This window comes from Schistocerca americana, chromosome 3 (genome assembly GCF_021461395.2).
Source record: "Schistocerca americana isolate TAMUIC-IGC-003095 chromosome 3, iqSchAmer2.1, whole genome shotgun sequence".
In the NCBI taxonomy this organism is placed as follows: Eukaryota; Metazoa; Arthropoda; class Insecta; order Orthoptera; family Acrididae; genus Schistocerca; species Schistocerca americana.
The window spans coordinates 928017021-928041552 of record NC_060121.1 but is presented as its reverse complement, the minus strand read 5'-3'; the positions used below and the strand labels follow the sequence as shown (position 1 = coordinate 928041552).

The following is a 24532-nucleotide window of genomic DNA, read 5'->3' as shown; positions in this document are numbered from 1 at the left end:
GTTAAGCAACAGACTACTCAGGTGAACCAAGGGCATTATCAACAGTGTCTCCTCATCAACTGTTCAACATTCTGCATATGGGCCTCCGCAGCAACCACCTATTTCATGCACCCACGCTGGTTGCAGTTCATCGGTGACATTGGTTGGAATTTGCAATGTCAGTACTGCAACTGGAAATCCAACAGGTGGTCTTTTCAGATGAATCACATTTTATGGTCCGTCTGACAAATTGCTGTTGGTGTGTACAGTGTGATAGGTCTAAAAGCAAACAACCTGCAATAACTGCCAGGAGGAACAGGCTGGAGGAGGGAGCATTATAGTCTGGGGAATGTTTTCATGGCATTGGCTGGACAATCTTGTCATTCTGGAAGGCATAATGGATCAACAAGTCTGCACCTACCTCAGCACAATGACATCTACCAGCTGGACAAAACAAGGTGTGACATAGTTTGCAGTGTATGTGTGTGGTTCAAACAGCACCAAGATGAGGTTTGCGTATTTCCCAGCCACCAGATTCCCTGGACTTAAACTCAGTCAAGAATCTGTGGAACCACCTTGATCAGGGTGTTTGTGCATGGATCCTCAACTGAGAAACCTAGTGTAGTTGGCCATACCACTAGAATCAACATAGTCCACAACCTCAGTGATGTTATTCCTGCATGTGTCTCAGCTGTCCGCAATGCAAACGGTGGTTGTTCAGTCTTCCGACAGTTAGTCGCATTAATGTGACTGGACAGTGTAAGTAATCACTTTAGCAAAAAGAATTAGGGCACAACCATTGCAGATGAAAAAGATAATGGGGTAACGTAAGTGGAAAATAAAACGACGGATATAGCTCTTCAAGAAACTAATTATGAAATACCAGCAGAACTCTTGTGGGCATCAGACTAAAAGGCAGAAAAAAGAATTATAAAAGAGCTCATAAATTGAATTTATTTTCTTCCTCTGGGGAAGTTTCATTAGATTCTGAAAAGAATATAATTATGGCACTTCTGAAAGAAGCAAGTGCATATAGACTTGAAAATTGTCAGAATCAGTCCAGTATCACATCCTAAAAAATAATCATAAGATTACTTTATCAAAAAAATAGAAGGGAAAACTAAGCAAATTAGTAGTGGAACGGTTTGATTTTAGGATAAGCAAGACCACTCGAGGCAATTTTATCACTGCAGTTGATAATAGACGGCAGACATGGATAAAACAAAGGACATTGCTTTTGTGAATGTGGAGATTGTATTTGAAGATATGAAATGCAGGAAAATATTTCCTCTTCTTAGGAGCAGAAATATAACCTACTGTCCCTACCCTAAACAGACCAGAATAGTCAGACTGATACAATTGTACAAAGTAACAGGTCAAAAGTGGGAAAGGTGTAAGGCAGCATTGCTCATTGCCGCCACTGATATTTAATTTATATATAGGAGACTTACATCAACATCTGACAGAACAGACACTGCTGATGATCCACAACTATATGAAATTAGTTTGCTGACTGGATTCCTTGACATCAGCTGTATCTGCTCCCCAACAGTGCCAGAAAATTTTTGCCTAACTGGGACTAGAACCTGGATTTCCCTCTCATAGAGAACAGTTGCCTTAACCAATTTGGATATCCAACAGGCTCCCTGAACAGACTCAAATTTCTACATGCAACATTGTCTACATCCTTTTATCATAGTCCACTAAATTCATCACCTAATGCTCTCTCAGCAATGCTTGGATTCCTGCAACAAGGGAAATGAGACAATAAGGAATTGAGACCAATGTCTCATTTTCTTGTTGTGGGAATCCAAATAATGTTGCAAGCATTGGGTGATAAATTTAGTGGACTACAATGAAGAGATGTAGACCAAGTGACATACGGAAATTTGGGTTGGTCTGGGGAGCTTGCACGGATAGCCTGTGTTGCTAAGGTATAATAACTGGAAAATCTGGGTTCGAGTTATGGTCTGACACAAATTTTCTTGTGTCACTGTTGGGTAGTAGAGCTATACTTAACACAGCTGATGTTGAGGAATTCACAGTCAGCGATTTAATATTGATATATAGAAGAATATAAGGTATCTGTGCAGGAGAGCTGGAACTGAACAGTCATGCATCATGTCACTCACTACTACTTTGAAGGTCAGAACAGTAAAACTGTTGGAAGACAACACTTAAATCAAACTTTATTTCACTGAATATTTATTTCTGATGACAAATGATAAGACACATACAAGCTTTTCTCCTTCTCATTAACATAGCACTTACTTTTTTAGCTTGAGACAGTCTCTCAATATTCTGTACGCCATGCTGGCATCAGCTCGACTCAACTTAATCCAAAGAGCTCTAAAGACACAGTATGATGAATATCATAATCTTAAATTCCTGCAGCAAATCTTTTTCACAGTTATTCAAGTTTTCGAAAAAAGAGAACAACAAGGAAAATCCTTCAGGTCAGGAAAATATAAATCGTATGGTTAATACAATGTTGATAAGTTACCCTGCAGTTATGCATCACTACACTATTGCACATCATTGTGACATTGGTGTATCGCTCACTTATTTCCATTTATCAGACAACAGCATCAGACAGGTTAACATAATACATAAAGGTCAATCCCCTCATCAAGAAATAGTAGTCATTATTGAAAACAGAATCAGTTATTAAACAAAACCAACATAGTTTGAATGTTACTTTTGATCATAAACCAGTTCTGTGAACATCTAACTCAGTATTGAAGGTATTAAGCTACACTGAAGTGCCAAAGAAACTGGTATAGGCACGCATATTCAAATACAGAGATATGTAAACAGGCAGAATACAGCACTGCGGTCGACAACTGCTATATAAAAAAAGTGTCTGGCGCAGTTGTTAAATGGCAGGTTATCAAGATTTAAATGAGTTTGAATGTGGTGTTATAGACAGCGCACGAGCTATGTGACACAACATCTCCGAGGTAGCGATGAAGTGGAGATTTTCCCATATACCATTTACAAGTGTACTGTGAATATCAGGAATCCAATAAAACATTGAATCTCTGACATCGCTGCAGTTGTGATGAGATCTTGCAAAAATGGGATCAATGATGACTCAATAGAATTGTTCAACATGACAGAAGTGCAACCCTTCCACAAATTGCTGCAGATTACAATGCTGCGCCATCAACAAGTGTCACTTTGCGAACCACTCAACAAAACATTATCGATATGGGTTTTCGGAGCCGAAGGCCCACTCGTGTACTCTTGATGACTGCACGACACAAAGCTTTATGCCTCACCTGGGCCCATCAACACTGATATTGGACTGTTGATGACTGGAAAAAACATGTTGCCTGGTCCGACGAGTCTCGGTTCAAATTGTATCAAGAGGATGGATGTGTACGGGTATGAAGACAACCATGTGAATCCATGGACCTTGCATGTCAGCAGGGGATGGGAAGCACTGTAATGGTGTGGGGTGTGTGCAGTTGGAGTGATATGTCTAGATACAACTCTGACAGGTGACACAAACGTAAGCATCGTGTCTGATCAGCTGAATCCTTTCATGCCTACTGTGGATTCCGATGCACTAGGACAATTCCAGCAGGACACTCCAACACCCCACACATCCAGAATTGCTACAGAGTGGCTTCAGGAATACTCTTCTGAGTTTAAACACTTCTGTTGGCCACCAAACTCCCCAGGCATGAGCATTACTGAGCATGTCTGGGATGATGCTCAGAAGAGGTCTCCATACCCTCATCCTCTTACAGATTTATGCACAGCCCTGCCGGATTCATGGTGTCAGTTCCCTCCAGCACTACTTCAGACATTAGTCGAGTCCATGTCACGTCATGTTGCGACACTTCTGTGTGATCGTGGGGGCCCTACGTGATACCAATTTCTTTGGCTCTTCAGTGTATTATCTCTTCAAAAATACATTGTAATGAATTCAAGTCATAGTCTCTGTTAACTCTGTTATTTTAATAGTCTGTTAAAAAATACAAAAAGGATCAATGAAACAATTGAATCGCTGATTGCAGAAACAACACTTGTTCACTTTTTGGTTAAGTTGTGTTAAGAGCTGATTTCCATGTTATGGTGCTCCCTCTATCGAATGAATGCAGAAACAACATTTGTCCATCATTCTTAATGGGACAAACAAGATCCCGATGTTATGAGTGAGAGGAGAAAGAACACTTGTCCAGGACTAGTGCTATTTCTGCAGCCAACGTTGGCTAGCCTGTTGTGTAATATCATCTCTGTGTTCACACGGATTTTCTTTCTGAAGCACAGCAATTTTGAAAAGGGAAGATATGGGTGTACATGATGGTGGTGAAAGTAGAAAGAGGGAAAAAGGTGTAAAGAATGTTGAGTATCTGCGTGAAATCATAAAAAGGTCGCAAATTAAAGGTTTAAAGTACAAAAACTACAGTGGAAAGTTAGTTCAAAGAAAAGCATTCGTGTCGACTGGAAGTAAGTAATGTTCTAATATGGGAGGTTATACATCAGTAAAATAGTAAACTAATGATTTATTGTGCGACTGAAATATCTGTGTAATTTTGTAGATGTCGTAGAAACTGCTTTGGAAGAATTCCTGAAGAGGAAAGAAATGAAGTATTTTCGCTTTTCTACAACATGACATCAAAGGACGTACAAGATTCTTATCTCCAAGGGCTGATTACTGTAGGTAATATTTCCAGAAGGCGAAGAAGAGTACCAGGAGGAGGCAACTGCAAATCAAGATGCAACAATTTTCAGTATTGTATTAATTCCAGCACTGGACGATCAGAGGTGTGCAAGAAAGCTTTCTTAAGTGTCAACGGTGTCACAAACCGAAGGGTAAGGAGGATAAGCAATCTGCTTGCTTGTGGAAAGTTGCCTAGTGACCAGAGGGGTAAACATGCATCAGGAAATCAATTCGGTGGTGCAGAAATAAGTTTGATAATTGATCACATAAATTCCTATCCCCAAAAAATTACTCACTACGGCACAAGAGAACAACATTATTTAAATAGCCAACTTAATGTCAAATCATGCATGAGCAGTTCAGATTATGACAGCCCCAAGCAAGTAATATTAAGTACTAATTTTATTTAAAAATATTCAAAGAACATTTTTCACTTACATTTTGTCGACCACAAGTTGACACATGTGGTACTTGTGAAGCGCTTCAAAATAAATTACGAAACAAAACACTGAATGAAAAGGCTAAGAGGGTTGCCGCTGCACAAATGATGGTTCATAAATGCAGGGATGCAAAGTTTTCTGCTCGTATTCGTGAAGTACAAGTATTGTGTCAAAAACACGAGGATGTTGCAGGTATTGCCCCAGATTTTATGCAAAATCTGTCCCTTCCTACCATTCCAGTTCAGGAAGTTTTCTACCTTCGGCAACTTAATGTTACTGTACTCAATATCCACAACCTGAAGACAGGATATGCAACATTCTACATTTATCACGAAGGTGTAGCAAAGAAGGGTCTCGATGAAGTCTGCTGGATTACATACGGAACGAGTTGCCACCAAACATAAAATACCTGCATATATTTTCAGATGGCTGCCCAGGGCAGAATAAGGATAATACTATGGTCAGGTTCCTCATGGCAGTTGCAGCATCTCAGCGTTTCCTCAGAATTTATCATTATTTCCCGGTCAGAGGCCATTCATTCTTACCCTGTGACAGGGACTTTGCAGTGATTAAGAGGAAAATTCGAGCTGTCGATAGGATTTATAGCATCATGCAGTTTGTAGAACTTATTGTTGGTGCAAGTACCTTTAACAAATACCAGGTTAAAGTTGTTTCAACAGAGTTTGTACTGGCTTTCGAACAGTAGTGGCCTAAATTTTACAAACGCAATGCCGTGTCTTTGGAAACAATCAACAGCAAAGTGCTCACAAGGAATGAGAAACAATCCTTCACCGTTTCAGAATTCATGGAATTTGAATACAACAGTGAGTGTAGTGGGAACGTCATTGCAAAACCATACATTCGAAGCCTGGTGACGCACACTTTTCGTTTACTTCTTGATTTAAAAACAACAGTAACTTTACCGACAGCTGCAGCAGACGAAAAATGTGTATCACTAAGTGAGAAGAAAATAGCTGACCTCAAGAAATTGGAGCCGTATATCCCTGAAGAGCACCTGTCCTTTTACAGAGCTCTCTACAACTGGCCTTCAGTAGACAGCAGGGGCCCTGACAATGAATAATAGACATGGGTACAAGCAATATTTCACTAAGGTTGCTATTTACCTGATTGCAATTTGTAGTTAAAAGTTGTTGTTCAGAATCTGTCATGTACACATAAAATAAGAGTTTTGGTAATGAGAAATAATACAGCTGATTTTCAGAAACTGTTATGTAGCCTAATAATAACAATTTTTGTACTGAACATAATAAGTTTACAAATAAACTGCTGAATAACACAGACTTACATTTTTGGCAACCAATTGATTTCAGAAACAGCACATGTCCACAAACTTTGCATATTTAAATCATTATATAATCTAATCATTACATCATTGAAAATAGTGTCTGGACATCACCAGAAACTGAGCCGTTCAAAGTAAAATAGAGCTGTCAAAGAAAATAGAATACTCAGGCCCACAAACTTATTTTTCCATTTTTCTCAAAATCAACATGCATGGACTAATGCTGTTTCTGCAATCAGTGATTCAATTGAAAATCACTCTATGTTTCACTTTCACTCACTCACTCACACACACACACGCATGCGCGGGCACACACACAAATTATTCTTTGGTTATTTGCAAGATGACATGTCTTGTCCATTGGGCAGGGTGAGTGCACATATGCACCTGTGCTACAGAGTGTGGTGTTTCTTACTCAACAATGGTGAATGGACCAAAATCAATCCTTCCATGTAAGTCAACCAGCATTGGCAGTATGACTGATGGTGGGCCTCCCACACATGTACAAAGTCCTGTCTGGTGGTCTCATCAGCCATAAAAATAGGGAATGAGATGATTCGTGCTGCACTTGCACAGAGTTCATGTCTGGCACCAGTGCAACTCACTGACTTGGAGGTGGGGGCAGCCCTGCTCTGAACCTACACAGACTCTTTGTTATTTGATTCATTTCTGCTGCATCAGTTCCCTCAAATACAGTCCTTTTTTTACCTAATTGTTGCACTCCTCATCCTGTTTTCATTGCAGATATTGCTTTTAAGGTTAATAAACTGATGGACACCTGTAAAGTTCTTATCAACCATTGCTGTGTTCTGGCTGTTACTACTCCATAACAAGGCTTGTAGTTTGCCCTTTTCTTCTTTCTTCAGTTCCTTTCCACATGGTGAAATACATTTAGTCCTTTAGATGACATAACAGAGCAAGATGGACCCTTTCCATAAAGAAATATATGTAATTTAGGATTCTTAAAAAAAACATAGGCACTTGAAATTGGCAGTGAGCTAATAAATGTTTCTGGCTCAGATGGTATAGCTTGTTTTAAGGCCCTCATTGTCTTGTTTTCACATCTTCCTTTTTCCAAAAACGTCCCATTTAAGAAATTATTCTTAATTAAAGTTTTTGGGTTCCAACATGTTCCAGTCTTAACTGATGATTAGTTGCAAAATTCAGTCGCATGATTTTAAAAGCTCTGATTTTTCTGATTACAAAAATGCCCACTTTCACAAGGAAGGTTGTTGGCTTCATAATTATTCAGTTTTTATTTTGTGAATTTTCTCATTATTTGACCCATTGTTAAACTGACTTACTGATTTGCTCTTTATAATTCTGTGTTAACTAATTTTGCTCTCTTTTATGTTAATACTAAGAACATAATATACAATTTAGAGTTTTATCCCTCCATTCATCTGTAAATAGTTTTTGCAGGGCACTGCTTCACTGAATTAGTGACTGGTAAACAAATTGCAAAAAATGTTTGTATCTCTACCAATTACCAAAATGTAAATATCTTTCTTTGAGTCTGAAGTGTGTGTGTGAAAAGTACCTAGGTGCACCACATCAGTGTATGTGTGATCTAATCACCTACCAGTTACATGTGAGATTGATTACTGATTGGTGTAGCTTACCAATCTGGTTTAAATATTGAGACTCCTGGTTGTTAAAATGCTAATAATCATAAAATTAAAATTGTATTTTAATAAATTTGAACGAACTGAAAACTATGCGGTACAGTCTCATGTGTGTTCACTAACAAATGTCAGTCCAACCTTTTAATAACAGTAGCATGATTCAGAATTATAGAAAATGAGGTGACTGAAGGTCAATAACCAGATAAGGTCAGTTATAGCAGTCATGAATCTTGTTCTGCTCCCCCATTCTGTTCTTTTTTTTACTCTTGGTTTATTCCTTCTCCAGTATTTCAGTCTGCTTACTAATATCAGCCTTATTTCAAACAGTTTTTCTTCAGGGAAGTATTCTTCCATGTATGTTGCTTCAAAATATGCATACAGGTAACTTTTTACGTGCCTCGCAGCTGTGTCTTTCATTAGCTGTTTTGATACAAAATTGATCTTTCCTTCATCTACCTAACCAGTGGACTAGTGCCCTTTGAAGTTCGCCAAAAATGTGACAATTGGTCTGAGTCTTTGAAATCAAATCTGTCAATGTTACTTAAACGAGTCATGAAATCATTGTATATGCTATCCAACTCTGCGGGTTATTTCTTTTTAAAGCATTACTGTACTGCTGCTTCAGTCTTGTTATTGTTCCTGGCAATTTAATTCCTCACTGTTTCCATGTGGTTATAGAATTCATCACATTCCTCATATTTTTCTGTTATGGTCTTCTTGACATTGATGGCATTATGCATTCCAGTACAGCTCCTCTGTTTTATATATTACACCTCTCATTTTTCTGCTTTGTTTATCCATTTTGTCTCCCATTCTTCCTTCACCTTTATCTATTATGCCTTCCACTCCTTCTCCTCCAACATCTATTATGCCTTCCATTCCTCCTCTTTTATCCACTGAACCTCTAATTCATCCTTCTCTACCATCCATCACTGTATTAGATCTATTAATTCTTTATCTGATTTTGTATTTTCAGCGTAATTCTTAATAAGCATTTCCTGTTTTACTTGATTATTGCAAGGTGTCATACTGTAAGTAAGATTTTTCTTCAGTCTGATTTTGCTACTGTCCAATTGTTGTGAATCCCTGGACGTGTCCATTTGTTCCATTTTGTTAGCATCCTGGCCCCTATTTATTCCATTTAACTTTTCTCCTGTTTTGGCCATAATGATAATTTTCAATACTCTAAGCTTCACAATCACCACTTGAATTCAATAATACGAAAGACAGTTCTAACATATCATAACATGTAGTTAGCTCAAATCTTCACACACTGTTTCACACTTTAAAATGCAACTGATAGCCATAATAATTCTACTGCTGCAAAGCTAGGCAAACCTACAATGTTGCTTCTTGCAAGATTTAGTTCTTGTTGTCTTGAACTGCCATGGTTATAAAGCATATTGTCTTCTGCAATCTTGAAAACTGCTCAACAGTGTTCTTGCAAATTTTTCTGTTGTTCATCAGATGAACTTAATCAATTTTTCTCTTCACAGTTCGTTTAGCACATCCTTCATGTGGTTTGTTTGTTATGCCGGTTCCTACTCATTGCTCAACAGCACCTACCCTCCCACCTCTTGTCAGCACATAATGTTAGTCTCTGGATCTCTTTAGTTTTAATATAATGCTTTCAGTTTATTCTCACCCCATATCTTTCTTCACCAAAGATTGTCCTAATCACTAGTTGCCACTTGTAAGCTACAGGTATGTAAGAACAGGAACTGAAGTCTCATATATTGAGTCACTCACTACTACTTTAAAGACTGGAACCATACAACTTTTAGAAGACAATAGATAAATCAAAATTTCACTAAATATGTACACGGTCTAGCTACATTAATGTGATCACTGCCTGTGTTCAATATTACAATTTTCAACACTACCATCAGCTGTAATTTCATTATCAGTTTATTGGCAACTGATTTTGACCATACACTTCACCGCCGTCAGGCCCTCTAAATATATAGTGGCTGAATCTTCACACATGACATTAGTCAGAAAGCCCCACATGAAAAGAACCGGTATCTGCATCAGCTCTTGTAGTAAGCGACCACATGTGGTGAGACAGCAAACAGAATTCTAGTACGTTTGATGTCAATGTGCAATAACCACTCACAGACAGCAGGTAGTAACACTACCAGTGAGGGGTATATAAAACGTGTTGAGGGAACCCAGAAAACAGTGCAGCTGTCATAATACAGAAAGTAAGTGATTTATCTGATGTCCTAAAGGGCTTGATCATTGGCTTTTGGGTCAAGATTAGAAACATTATCAAAAAGACTATGTTTGTAAACTATTCACATGTTGCCTTGGTTAAAGTATACCATCCACGACAAAATGGTGCTATCCAAAACTGGCACCAAGGCAACTGTGATGGATCACGGGCCATAGATGACAGGGATGAATGACAGCTGTAGAGATGTGTACGGGCGAATAGACATGCAACTGTGGAGCAACTGACCACCCAACTAAACTAAGGGGCTATCAACAGTGCCTCCTCAATGACCGTTCAGCATCCGCAGCAAGCACCTGGTTGATGCACCCATGCTGACTGCTGTTCATCAGTGATAAAGGCTGGAATTTGAGAACACCTTCATTGGGCTGTTTACATCATGAATCCTCAATCGAGAAACCTAGTGCAGCTGTCTCTTAACACTGGAGTTGGGATGGCTCCACATTTCTGTTGGTACCAACCAGGTCCTCATTGACGCTCTCCCTGCATGTCTTGCCGTGGTTCATGCTGCGAAAGGCGGTTATTCAGGCTTCTGACAGGTGGTGACAATAATGTGACTGGACAGTGTATTTCTGATGATGAACAATTAATACACACATATGCTTTTCTCCTTCTCATTTACTAAGCACTCTGAGTAATTTTCTAACTAAAAACAATCACACAATACTCCACATGCCACGTGAGACCTGACATGGTTTAACTTAATTCAAAGAGGTCCACAGCTCCAAAAGACAATACACATACTATCATAACCTTACAAGACACATCTGGATAATTAAAGGGTTATCTGAATGTGGGGGTGGGGAATGGGGGTTGTTTGTCACAGGCACAAAATATGCATGATTCAGTTTGATAATGACATAGCAGTAGTCAGTGAAGGCGAATAGACATGGAGTTGCATGACTTTATGAAATGTAACATGTGCTAGCTGATGTCTATAGTTTGCACAACAGAGCAGTAGTGAGCAGTTGATGTTCATGGATTTTATAATGCATGTTGCATTCAATACCACCACCTACCGACATGGTATGAGGTCTGAAGAGGTGGATGAATTTTGCTGTCTTAGAATTTGAGTAGATAAAGAAGAGAGATGCAAGAAAGACAGTATGTCAGGATTGCACAAGGCAAAAGACTCCCTCTAAAATTCTTTATACTTTAGTTAAAATTACTTCACAAGAGATATTTCAGCAAGTCAAGTGGTAGGAGCCAACCACCGCCCTTATGAAGCATGGCTGGGTGCATACTGGCAATACTGCCTCCCACCACTGCAATCTGCCAGTCACAAAGTAATTTTAAAAATATAAATCTTGAGGTCAGAAAAATATTCATAAAGATATGTTTGTAGCACAGCTATGTACGAGTGTAAAAGATGGACAATGGGAAAGGCCAAAATGAAATGGTCAGAAACCTTAAACTAGGTGTGTGGGGGGGTGGGGGGTGGGGGTGGGGGGGGGGGGTTGGCTTCCCCCCCCCTCCCCCTCCCTCAAGGGTGGTGGACTGTCAGCTTCCTTCTAAACATCAGGTTTTACACATTTCATAAACATGATTTTTTTGTACTCCTCATGGTATTGTGTGATTTGATATAATTTTTATATTCATTCATTCAGTATGTTTGAATTTTCATCTACCACAGAATGCTGAATTGAGGTTCTTGGCCACCTATGCTTGCAAACAGTCAGTAGAAAATCTGTTCGACTAGCTGAGGAATGGACTAAGAATTATTCTTTCTCGACAAATGCTGGAATTATTCTTTCTCGACAAATGCTGCCAAGTCTAGGAAAGTATGTAATTAATGATATGAATAAAATAGAAAGAAATATTCCACATGGGAAAAATATACTAAAAACAAAGATTCCATGACTTACCAAACGGGAAAGCGCTGATAGATAGACACAATAAAAACACACACACACACACACACACACACACACACACACACACACACCAAATTTCAGGCTTTCGCAACCAATGGTTGCTTCGTCAGGAAAGAGGGAAGGAGAGGGAAAGATGAAAGGATGTGGGTTTTAAGGGAGAGGGTAAGGAGTCATTGCAATCCCAGGAGCGGAAAGACTTACCTTAGGGGGAAAAAGGGACAGGTATACACTCGCACACACACACACATATCCATTCAACACATATACAGACACAAGCAGACATATTTAAAGGCAGACACATTTAAAGGGTTGCAAACACTTAAAGTATGTAATTAATTGAGACAAGGTGACAGACAAAGTTATGGCAGGCTGGTGTAGTGTGCACTGCTAACATGTATGTCTTTGGGAGCAAATATATAGAAAGCACTTGCTTGATGTTCACATATTTCTGTTTCATAGGGACCCAATGCCTAAATCTGGCTAGCAACAAAAAACGGCTGTCCTCAGCAGAGGACTTCACAAAATATATTCTAATTATGAATGTACTTTCACTTACCTCTTTCTTCTTGGGTAAGCCCAGCAAGCATCTGGTAAAAAATATGATAGTTCTTCTCATTATGCAATGGCCTGATCACTCTAGTTTGATCCAGAAAATAACAATGGATCTTTGTTCGATACAAGGCCCCATCTGTTACCTGAACTTCAATGAAGTGCCCCTGAAAAGAAACAAGCCATAAAGTTTGGTTTGATGGTATGTATATTATTCAGTAACCTGTAAGAAAAGAAACAGTTCAAACATGAACTTTCCTACAAAAGTGGAACTAGAAAGCTGAAAGTCACTGAAGAGAAGCAGCAATATTTATCACAGAATGTGTAATTTGCAACATGAATGACGGATATGTGTGTGTGTGTGTGTGTGTGTGTGTGTGCGCGCGCGAGTGTATACCTGTCCTTTTTTCCCCCTAAGGTAAGTCTTTCCACTCCCGGGATTGGGATGACTTCTTACCCTCTCCCTTAAAACCCACATCCTTTCGTCTTTCCCTCTCCTTCCCTCTTTCCTGACGAAGCAACCGTTGGTTGCAAAAGCTTGAATTTTGTGTGTATGTTTGTGTGTCTATCAACCTGCCAGCACTTTCGTTTGGTAAGTCACATCATCTTTGTGTGTGTGTGTGTATATATATATATATATATATATATATATATATATATATATATATATATATATATATATATATATAATAGAGGGAAACATTCCACGTAGGAAAAATATATCTAAAAACAAAGATGATGTGACTTACCAAATGAAAGTGCTGGCAGGTCGACAGACACACAAACAAACACAAACACAATTTTTTGTGTGTATGTTTGTGTTTGTTTGTGTGTCTGTCGACCTGCCAGCACTTTCATTTGGTAAGTCACATCATCTTTGTTTTTATATATATATATGTATAGAGGGAAACATTCCACGCGGGAAAAATATATTTAAAAACAAAGATGATGTGACTTACCATACGAAAGTGCTGGCAGGTCGATAGAAACACAGACAGACAGATACATACACACAAAATTCAAGCTTTCGCAACAAACTGTTGCCTCATCAGGAAAGAGGAGAGGGAAAGACGAAAGGAAGTGGGTTTTAAGGGAGAGGGTAAGGAGTCATTCCAATCCCGGGAGCAGAAAGACTTACCTTAGTGGGAAAAAAAGGACGAGTATACACTCGCGCGCGCGCACACACACACACACATATCCATCCAGTGTATACCCATCCTTTTTCCCCCCTAAGGTAAGTCTTTCCGCTCCCAGGATTGGAATGACTCCTTACCCTCTCCCTTAAAACCCACTTCCTTTCGTCTTTCCCTCTCCTTCCCTCTTTCCTGATGAGGCAACAGTTTGTTGCGAAAGCTTGAATTTTGTGTGTATGTATGTGTCTGTTTGTGTTTCTATCGACCTGCCAGCGCTTTCGTATGGTAAGTCACATCATCTTTGTTTTTTTTATATATATATATAATACGAGGGCCACCTTTTAAGATTTCATTAAGACATTTTTGCTGTAAATAGTTTTATTGCTACTTGCCTTTAAATTTATAGAGTTTTGAATGTGATCAAATCAATTTTAGAAACATTTTTTCTTCTCAAGTGTGTAACTAAACAAACTTTAGGAAGGATTCCACATCTTCTTGAGGTGATGAAAAAACTATTTACACATTTTTTTGTTTGACATAAGGGAAAAGAAAGACATCATGGTTGATAATTAATGTGGATATGGACAGTGAGTCATTAATCATTGTTTTCGTCTATCAAATAATCAAGTGTTTGATTTCCTGTGTGACAGCTGGCGTTGTCAAAGTAAAGAATGAGATGATGTTTTCAGTTATTTTTTCTACATTCATCAATGACTTGTGCCAAACAGATTGTTGTGTACCAATGAGTAATAAGTAATCTTCAATTTTCTAAAACAATGTGTAACCAAAGAAACAAGCAATCTTCTCCTTTTTAAGTGCTTTGCAAATGAACCAGTTTTGTTGGTTTTGCTTCATCTTGGGGCATTCAAAAATATGAATGCTGCTTAGTTTCTACCTCATACAAAGATATCCAAGTGTTGTCTCTTAATACGATATTGTTAACAGACTTTGCGTTTGCTCATTTTTTGAGCATTTCCTTGCATCAGTGACATTAACCTGTTTTTGAGGTTTATCAAATTTTGTGGAAGTAATTAAGAACATGTCTTTTCACAACTAAATATTGATGAAGAAACAAATATATTGCAATCTTTGATACACCTCAGGATGCCTGTGTCTCACAATAAGTAGTGTGTACATCCTCTTGATCATATTGCATACACTGTTGGTGTTTTTTGGGGGGGAAAAAAATTTGGTTGACCATCACGAAATTCATCACTGACAGAAGCACGACAATGATAAAAACTGTAAAATAATTTTGAACAGTTTTCTGATGGTGATTTCCATTTATTCACACCACTGTTTCTTTAAAACCCAACTGTAAACAAACTAATTGGTCAGTTTCTGTGTTGACAGTGTTTTAATGATAGCAAATTATTTTTAAAACAATAGTGATGTCACATCTCAATAGCACCATCAAATGGTCTTTTGTAAAAACTTGTAGGGTGATCCCTTGTAGGGTTGCAGTTTTCAGTAAAGTAGTGTGTGTGTGTGTGTGTGTGTGTGTGTGTGTGTGTGTGTGTGTGTGTGTGTGTGTGTGTGCGCACGCACTCTTGTTGGCTCTGCTCTCTTGTTGGTGAAAGAACTTTTGTCAACAAAACATGCACTATGTTTCTTGATTAAATTCCAAACACATCTGCATGGTTATATAGAATAAGGACAACACTCACTGTTCATTGTGATTTGTCTTTTGGGTATGTTTTTAAAAATAAGGTGTCTGTCTCTGAGCTACCTCCTCTTGTTACTCAGCACAGTTGAATGGTGAATCCAATTTCACATTTATGCATTGTTCATTATGTTTATAAATGTATAAGAAGAATCAGTTATTACAGAGAACACAAGAATGTTCATTTATGTGTACAAAAATGTATGTATATGTACATGCTTTAGTGTATGTGCTCTAGTATAATTCTGGAATACCTCAAGAAAATTCATTCAAACAGGGCAGACAGTGACTTAATACCTGGAAAAAATTATTGTGTACCCAAGCTTCCCCAACATGTGAGGGTGCTGGTGGAAGGCAATGACATGTAAAAATAGTCAATGTCAACAAATATTAGTGCTGAATAATTATTTTTAGGGGTCACTGGGAAACTATGAAAGAATGACTGAATATGAGTGTATAGTGTGACTAAAATTACTTGATAGCTGACACTTCATGTGTTGAAGCTGGTTTTCTACAATCAGAACACTCAACATCCTGCCTGAGCCGCTCGATGTTGCCAAACTGTCACAACAATTGGTCAGTTTACTTCCAGTTCCTTGTCTGGCTTTTGTCCTTAATGTGTTTAGATCTCGAATCCTGAGTCTGGCCTATTATTTTGCGTTTCATCACACATGATAACCACACCAGAAACACACACACAAACACATACTCATGATGGTAGTGGACTAGCAGAGTACACATTTCACACACAGCACTAACCAAACACTGCTGGACTGTTTCGCACAAGAAATGACTCAGTGTCACATATACAGTTATTATCATCACAGAGACTGCCTTACGTTACATAAGCTTTGCACTACACTCCATGGAGCTGCATTTTTGAGGGCTGCACTTCATCATTCTGACTGGGTCTAGAATCTTAAATATAACATTGTAACACAGTGCAATGGTGTAGCACAGCAGTTAGTGTATAAACCTCACGTGTAGAAGATTGTAGGTTTGAATCTCGTGATGTGCAGCAGAATTTTTCTTATATCTAAATCTAATAATAAGAATGCGATTATTATTTTTATTCCATTAATTGGTTTAAATGTATTTTTTTTTTATTTCTAATACTTTGCTGCATCATGTTTGTCATCACATTAATCTTTTCATGTGGTCTTATTTTTTCCTGTGTTTTCTTTTTTTTTTCATTGGAATCTGCCAGTGTCACCTATAGTCTGCAACCAAGTGCCTACCACAGACTGCTCATCAGTTCGTAATAGGCAGTTTGTGAGGGTAGTTTGAAGTAACCAATGCTAGTGAGAAATTTCAGTTTGGTTTTTAGCACTGAAACTGAAATTCTTGTGTGTTGGGTTTGCCCATAGAGGTTAGCTTTATTGCTGTAAACATAGCAATTGTGAGTTTAGTTCTGCCACAGACTGCTGACTGCTGTTTCCTCATATACACTGCACATCATGAGCTGGTTGTTAGTTTAGGACAAGAGTTTAAATTCAGGACTACAAAACGCATCATCTGCCAGAGTTCAGTCATCAGTCACCCAAAATCTGCTATCGACAGAGCATCTCATATTTCTGTAGCATCTCGTGGTGGCTGCTTCCAACATTGTTCTACTCAACACAAACATCATTTGTGAAGTACATGCCATATTTGTCTGTCACCTAAAACAGCTGTAGTCGGCAACTGATATGGCAACACTTTAGTAGCAAGTGACAGATGTCAACTGTCAATTAATGTTAACTGGACTAGAGTGTCCTAACCACTGTGCCCTCTCATTCTATATGGATGGAAAGTAGGAAGAGGGAAAGAAATTGAGTTATACACTTAAGCTGGTGGAAGAGATACCACTGTCCAGAGTAAAAAAGTGTAAGTGATGAATACTACCAAATGAAGATGTCACATGCCTGAAAGCACAAATGTATATAAGCGTCTGATAAAGTGATTAGCTCACAAGGGCGCAACTGGAGTTTTTGATAGTTGCTGTAGCAACATTGTGAATGCTGTAGCAACACAGTGAAGCATTAGATAAGGGTATGGATGGTGTCTTGGGTAAGGACACCACATTTCATAACTTTGAAATCTTCCCTAAGGAATGTTACATCTTAACAAAAAAAGGGAAAAGTATGGGAAGGAGCAATGCTGTAAGAGTGGATAATTCTAAAATTATACAGTAAGTTCCAAAAAGCATCATCAGTGAACCTCAACCAGGCCACAGATAAATACTATCACAGATAATGTATAGGTAAGTCAACTTCAAGAAGGTTTTTCCTATATGTCACAGAGAGACTGTTCATTGTTTATTTAGGCACAGCATGGTTAAGATTTATTTGCTATTTAATTACATAGTTAGGGGTTTGTGAATTGTAAGTGATGTCAGACAGGAAATTGTGTGGAACATTAAAACCACGCTCAATCAAGTAGCATGTTCATTTGCCTGCGAGGACTGTAAGATGAGAATATTTCATACGCAAACATAGAAACTGAAATTTGTTAGTGGACTTGACTGGATTGTGAAAATACTACCTCAACAGTGCTAACTACCAACAAAACATACCCCAACTGATATGGGACTCTGATTATGCTAAGACCATAAGGGAACTTAGAGCAATGTGGTGGAGCATTTGACTCATATTGGTGCGAATTTAGTTCAGATGCTAGTCCATCCATCTCCTTTTTGGTCTTGTGGTGTTATTAAATCTCTATATGTGAAATTTAAATAGATCCATTTGACTAAAGCACAGAATCACCTCCAGAAAGACACTAGTGATACATCATAAAAAAATAAAAAATTAGAATGGCTGATTAGCAACTGGGGGAATTGTAATCAGTATTATTATATAAACAATGAGAGAAGGAATGAAGATTGGAATTAAATGTGCTCTTGATGATGAGGTCATTGGGAATGGAGTGCTAGCTTGATGGGGAAGGAAATCAGCTGTGTCCGTTTGAGAGGACATAGTCCAACATTTGCCTTAAGAGTTTTTGTGAAACCTAACTCTGGATGGCCTGACAAAGATTTTGAACCATCATCGTATCATATGCCAGTCCAACTTCTTACCACAATTGTTGGCTAAAAGTAGAACGTACAAAGTGAGACCAAATCAAGGTAGAGCATGGTGCTCTGTATTACGTATGTAGTACATCAAGGATATTCATCATTCTGGGCTTTACAAAGTAAATTGGTGGGCATTAAAATTGCAAGAAATTGCATATAAAGATTGTTTACTTATTGGGCGTTTACAGTACAATAGGAAGACTACAATAGTTAAATATAGGTGATTTTCAGGTATACAGGGTGCAAAATTCAGTACACAAAGCTACCACCTTTGGCAACAACAATGGCTGTAACACAGATGAGCAGAGAGTCAAACTGATATAGTATGACAGATATAGGTCTATGCACATCATTCCATGTGGGTGTCAGGGGTTGATGAGTGATGGAGTGCAGTCTCTCTGCAACACATTAGGTGAAATTTAGAGAACAAGCTGGCTATGGCAATAGTAGAACACCCTCTGTGTTGAGGTAGTTCAAGACAGCACTGGCAACATGTGATCTTGCGTTATCTTGTTGACAGATAACATAACTGAGATCTTTAAAATATTGACTTTAATATGCCACAAATGTAAAAGCTGCTGTTGAAGTTAACAGCTATGCAAATCAGAGGTGATTGTGTTGTGTAGCCAATGGCACATTATACCATTATAACAGGTGCTGGACAGATGTGATGATGCCAAATGCAATCTGACCATGTTCATTCTTCTCTGAGGCTCACACATGAAGACATCCATTATGGTGTTGTATGCAAAAATGGGGCTCATCTAAAAAGACAACATGGTGTGACTATTGTATCCAGTGTTGTCTTTTGCCACTTTCCGTGTGCCTCTTTTTGCTCCCACATCAAGGGAAACTGTAATAGTGGTCACCCCTGCTGACAGTTGTGGTGATCCAGTCATCATCACACTGTGTGTGTGGATATTTATGCTGCTGCAAATAAATCTGTTTCCTAACTCATCATATGTGACATGCCTGTACATCATGCACAGTTGAACAAGTGATATGTTTGTCCTCTCAGGACCTAATCACATGAATCCATTGAGGTGCTGCATAGCACTGAAGCAGTATTGCAGAACAATAAACCTGAATCTCAAATGGGGCACAATCTTGCTGCTGTTGAAACTTGACACATGTTGGAAGACATTTCTTCTTACATGAGGCATGAAACTATGTTCTCACAAAAACCAACATAAAAAAGTGATTTCTGAATGAGAAATCCACTGCACAATCTTTCCTTACAAGCAGTGTTATGCCTACTCATTTTGTGCAGTTGGGCTGCATGTCTAATCATTTGCACATCCGAGCATGTAGTAGACGTCATGCAAATTTGTTTGGTGCATGCTAGCTTGTCAATTCAGCAATTTTAGTGACCAGAAGTGAAGATGTCTGTGAAACCTTGAACAAAACAGCGATGAATTTCAAAATTACAATGTATTACAGTACATCTAAAGGCATCCAGCATGAGTTTGTTAAATGATATTGTGCTCTTACATTGTTTTCTTGCATCATGGCAGTGAGAGGCCAATGTACTCATAATATTTGTGACTCAGTGGATTACATGTACAATGTTTCTTTCATTTACAAATTTCTATACTATTTTATTTCTACTGTGGGAGCTGAACATGAAAATGGGTGTAAAGAAAGTAATAAAACAACAGAAGGACACTGAAACAGGTGGGAGCAATAAAACACTGCTACATGTGGTCTTCATATTTTGTTGCTGAACCTGATCTGCCTCCACTTCTTTCTGCTTTTGTTCTCACCTCTAAGTATAACTTCATTTTTAATTATTATTATGATATAGTTATCTCTTTCTTCTCTTACTTTTTCCTCACTTTTACTTATCTCACTTTTTCTTTTCCATCTTCTCTTTACTTTATCATAGCTTCCTTAAAGCATCATTTTATCACCTGCCACAACCTACAGTTCTGCAAGTATCTTCCATGACGATCTCCTTGCTGTAATTGTATGAAATAAACAGAGTATCTTATCTGACTTCTCACCTGAACTAGCTCCTCTCCTGCCTTTCACTCTATTTCCCATTGCTTAAGTATTTTTCACCTTGACCTAGTCTCTCCTTGCTTCCTGTCACATCAATACGTAATTCAATTACTGATTTACAATTTATTTCTTTATAGTTTCTAATTTGGTCATTTACTGAGTGTATCCTCTTTATCTCATGATCATAAAGTTGTTCAGAACAAGTCCGCCCAGAAACACCTCATTACAAAAGTAATTTGCATTGTAAAAGATATACATTTGTCATTAGTAGCTAGCACATCAAGCCAAATAAATACAAATTATGAATAACAATGGATTTAATTCTTACAATTCGACTAGATTCTGAGTTTGTGGCAGTTTTTGCACTGCCGAGTGAACGCATAACAGTGAAAGCTGCAGCCAGATGCTTAAACGCATCAGTCTCTGGACCTCCTCCTGCGACATCAAACAGTTGCCGTAATAGTAACATGGATGCATATGTCTTTCCTGAACCACTCGTACCTGTAAGATGAAAAACATGAAAAAAATAATCAGAGAATTTAATAATTGGCGCAGTATATGAGAGACTAAAAAAATAACAAAAGAACAAAGGGAAAGTTATAAATAAGAATATGTGCATCCAGGAGAAGCTTCCAGTGATGATGAAATATCTGCTGCCAGATTTAAGCTGTTAATATTGTGTATGTTTCAATATAAAATATAATATGGCATTGTTAAGTAAGATGACATATAACTTTTTCAAGAATGTATGTGTTTCTACAAATATATTATAATGACCAATCCAGTTCTCACAATCAATAGAAATATTCAAAATGTTACATCTGTAGAATTAATTTAACATTGAGATAATGGAAATTGCACAGTGACAATAACTTATTAAAATAAAGACACGAAACTGTATCTATTGAGAAAAGCGTCATATTCTTACCTGAGAGTATAATAGCCTGAGGGTAACCAGTCTCAGATTGCTGCCTGACTGCCTCCTGAACAACTTTTAGGAGCTTTGGGCTCATTGCTATGCCTCTTGTGCTTGTTAGTGTCAGTGGGTTCCCAACATCATGATAAGGATTCACTGATAGCAGAATTGGGCCAACATTAGTCTGAAGCATAAAAAGAGATGTATAAATTAACTTAGTCCATGGTATAGTCCCTACACAGATCACAGGAAGAACTGTGGTTTTTCTTGTGGCTGATTAACTTATAAAATTTTATGGCATAATCTAACATTAAAAGTGATTTTAAAAAGTTGCTTTGTTGTTTTCATATGAAAAGAATATTAGGTAGATCTTTCTGCTAAAAGTGTGGTTTTGAAATAAGTGTTCAGATTCTCCATGAAGACAGAAAGCCACTTCCATAGATCTGTGACTATCAAAGATGCTCCATCCATGTATTGATACATTTTATAATAATGTGCCTTTTGTAATTGGTGAGTACAGATGTAGAGGAATCTGCACTCAATTACATAAATGAAAGTCTGTAGCAAACAAAGGAGCTGACTTTAACAACTGTTTTGCTGACAATTTCTTACAACATTTCGAAATCTTTTGACCAAAAAACCATGATATGCTACAGAAAAAGTATTTGTACGATGACACTAAACACATTCTCTTTTAATCTTTTGCAAGTACAAGGGTGTCAAGCATTTTTCTGATACATGAGACATATTCTGTTCAATAAAAGAAAGTTTTTTTAAGTTATCATCTGCTTACAGTAATTAAGACTGTTAAGCATTATGTTCTGGTTATTAAGTGCCTAATTCAGATTCTAGCAGTTGCTGCTAACACATGTCTAGAAGTCCAGACATAAAAAATTTAGGTCATTAATCACATAAATGATAACATATTTATTTACCTTACTAATTAATTTATCTGTGTGCTTAAATGCTGTCTTAAATTTTCCATTTTTTCAGGTGCTATATCTAGAATTCAAATAACGTCAGAGAACTTCTGTCAGTGAAGTCAGTTTGTGTTATTATTTATTGTTGATCTAAAGAACAATAATATGTCTGCTTGTGTCTGTATGTGTGGATGGATATGTGCGTGAGTGCGAGTGTATACCTGTCCTTTTTTCCCCCTAAGGTAAGTCTTTCCGCTCCCGGGATTGGAATGACTCTTTACCCTCTCCCTTAAAACCCACTTCCTTTCGTCTTCCCCTCTCCTTCCCTCTTTCCTGATGAGGCAACAGTTTGTTGCGAAAGCTTGAATTTTGTGTGTATGTTTGTGTTTGTTTGTGTGTCTATCGACCTGCCAGCGCTTTCGTTCGGTAAGTCACCTCATCTTTGTTTTTATATATAATTTTTCCCACGTGGAATGTTTCCCTCTGTTATATTGATACCATAAAGAACAATTGATTTGTATATGTGCTGACAGGTAACCACGAGATGCTTGAGAGGATGGATTTTGAGTCCAGTTGCAGCACACTATCCTTTCTCCTTGTTTTGTAAAACAAAAACTGTATTAAACTTGATCTTGTAACACCAAAAAATAACTAGTGAGTCAGTAAAAGCAACACACATTATTATGTCCTCACAGATCTGCAGTTACACATTTGCAGCATGATGAATTTACTGTCATACATTATATTAACTACATGCCAAAAGTTGATAGCAGTGGTTGACTTTTTTTTATTTCAGAGCTTTTCCCTTTTTTAGGATTCTTCATTGTTTACCATTTCTGAGGGACCATTGTTGCAGACCTAGAATGAAACATTAGAGTGATTACAAGTTAGATTTTTGCGAAGGACCTCCTAGACCCTAAAAATTACCAGTTAGCAAGAAAAGAGATTGGCAAGGTTTCCGCTCTAGTTGATAATATCCCACATGATAACATCGTATATGATCCTACAATGGAAACCATTAATGCTAGAAAACTGATTCTCGTCTTATTTAAAAGGAAATTTCGTTGCTTTCAAGGTTTTTTCTAATAAATATTTGCTAAAAGTTATAGACTTTGTGGTGGCCGACCTAATACTTTTCAGGCGAAGTTGTGGTGGATATCTTCGAAAGTGATTTCTCATACAAAGGTCTGGAATCATCACAAAGTTTAATTACTGTATGCATACTTTCTAGTTTTTAAATTCCCTGTATTTTTCATTTTTTACATGGGCACTCCAGCACTCTAATAGGTGTAATGCTGTCGCCTTCTACCAGCATGTCTATATATACACATTAAAAAAAAAAGTTTTGCATCACCTCGGTTCCGTGAGTTCCGGAACCTCTACAGAAAATTGGAATAGAGATCAACATAACCATCATTTCTGACATTTTTATTGCTCATGAAAACCACACATTGCATGTTGTACCACCATACAGTGAGACCTTCAGAGGTGGTGGTCCAGACTGCTGTACACACCAGTACCTCTAATACCCAGTAGAACGTCCTCTTGCATTGATGCACGCCTGTATTCGTCGTGACATACTATTCAAAAGTTCATCAAAGTACTGCTGGTCCAGATTGTTCCACTCCTCAACGGCGATTCGGCGTAGATCCCTCAGAGTGAGTGGTTGGTGGGTCACGTCGTCCATAACAGCCCCTTTTCAATCTAATTCCAGGCATGTTCGATAGGGTTCATTTCTGGAGAACCTGCTGGCCACTCTAGTCGAGCGATGCCGTTATCCTGAAGGAAATCATTCACAAGATGTGCATGACGGGGGGCGCGAATTGCCGTCCATGAAGACGAATGCCTCGCCAATATGCTGCCGATATGGTTGCACTATCGGTCGGAGGATGGCATTCACGTATCGTACAGCCGTTACGGCGCCTTCTATGACCACCAGTGGCGTACGTCGGCCCCACATAATGCCACCCCAAAATAGCAGGGAGCCTCCACTTTGCTGCACTCGCTGGACAGTGCGTCTTTAAGGCGTTTAGCCTGGCCGAGTTGCTTCCAAACACGTCTCTGACGATTGTCTGGTTGAAGGCATATGCGACACTCATCGGAGAAGAGAACGTGACGCCAGTCCTGAGCTGTCCATTCGGCATGTTGCTGGGCCCATCTGTATCGCAC

The 24532-nt window shown here is 38.3% G+C and overlaps 1 protein-coding gene across 1 annotated transcript in view; it reads right to left on the bottom strand.

Annotated features, from left to right (window-relative positions):
- Nucleotides 1-24532, bottom strand: part of LOC124606542 (myosin-I heavy chain) — a 253040-nt gene that overhangs the window by 125954 nt on the left and 102554 nt on the right. The window contains exons 4-6 of the mRNA XM_047138528.1: nt 21456-21627; nt 20856-21028; nt 12683-12842 (exon numbers count right to left, since the gene is read on the bottom strand). Of these exons, the coding sequence (XP_046994484.1) occupies nt 12683-12842; nt 20856-21028; nt 21456-21627 (505 nt within the window). The remainder of the gene's footprint in view (nt 1-12682; nt 12843-20855; nt 21029-21455; nt 21628-24532) is intronic.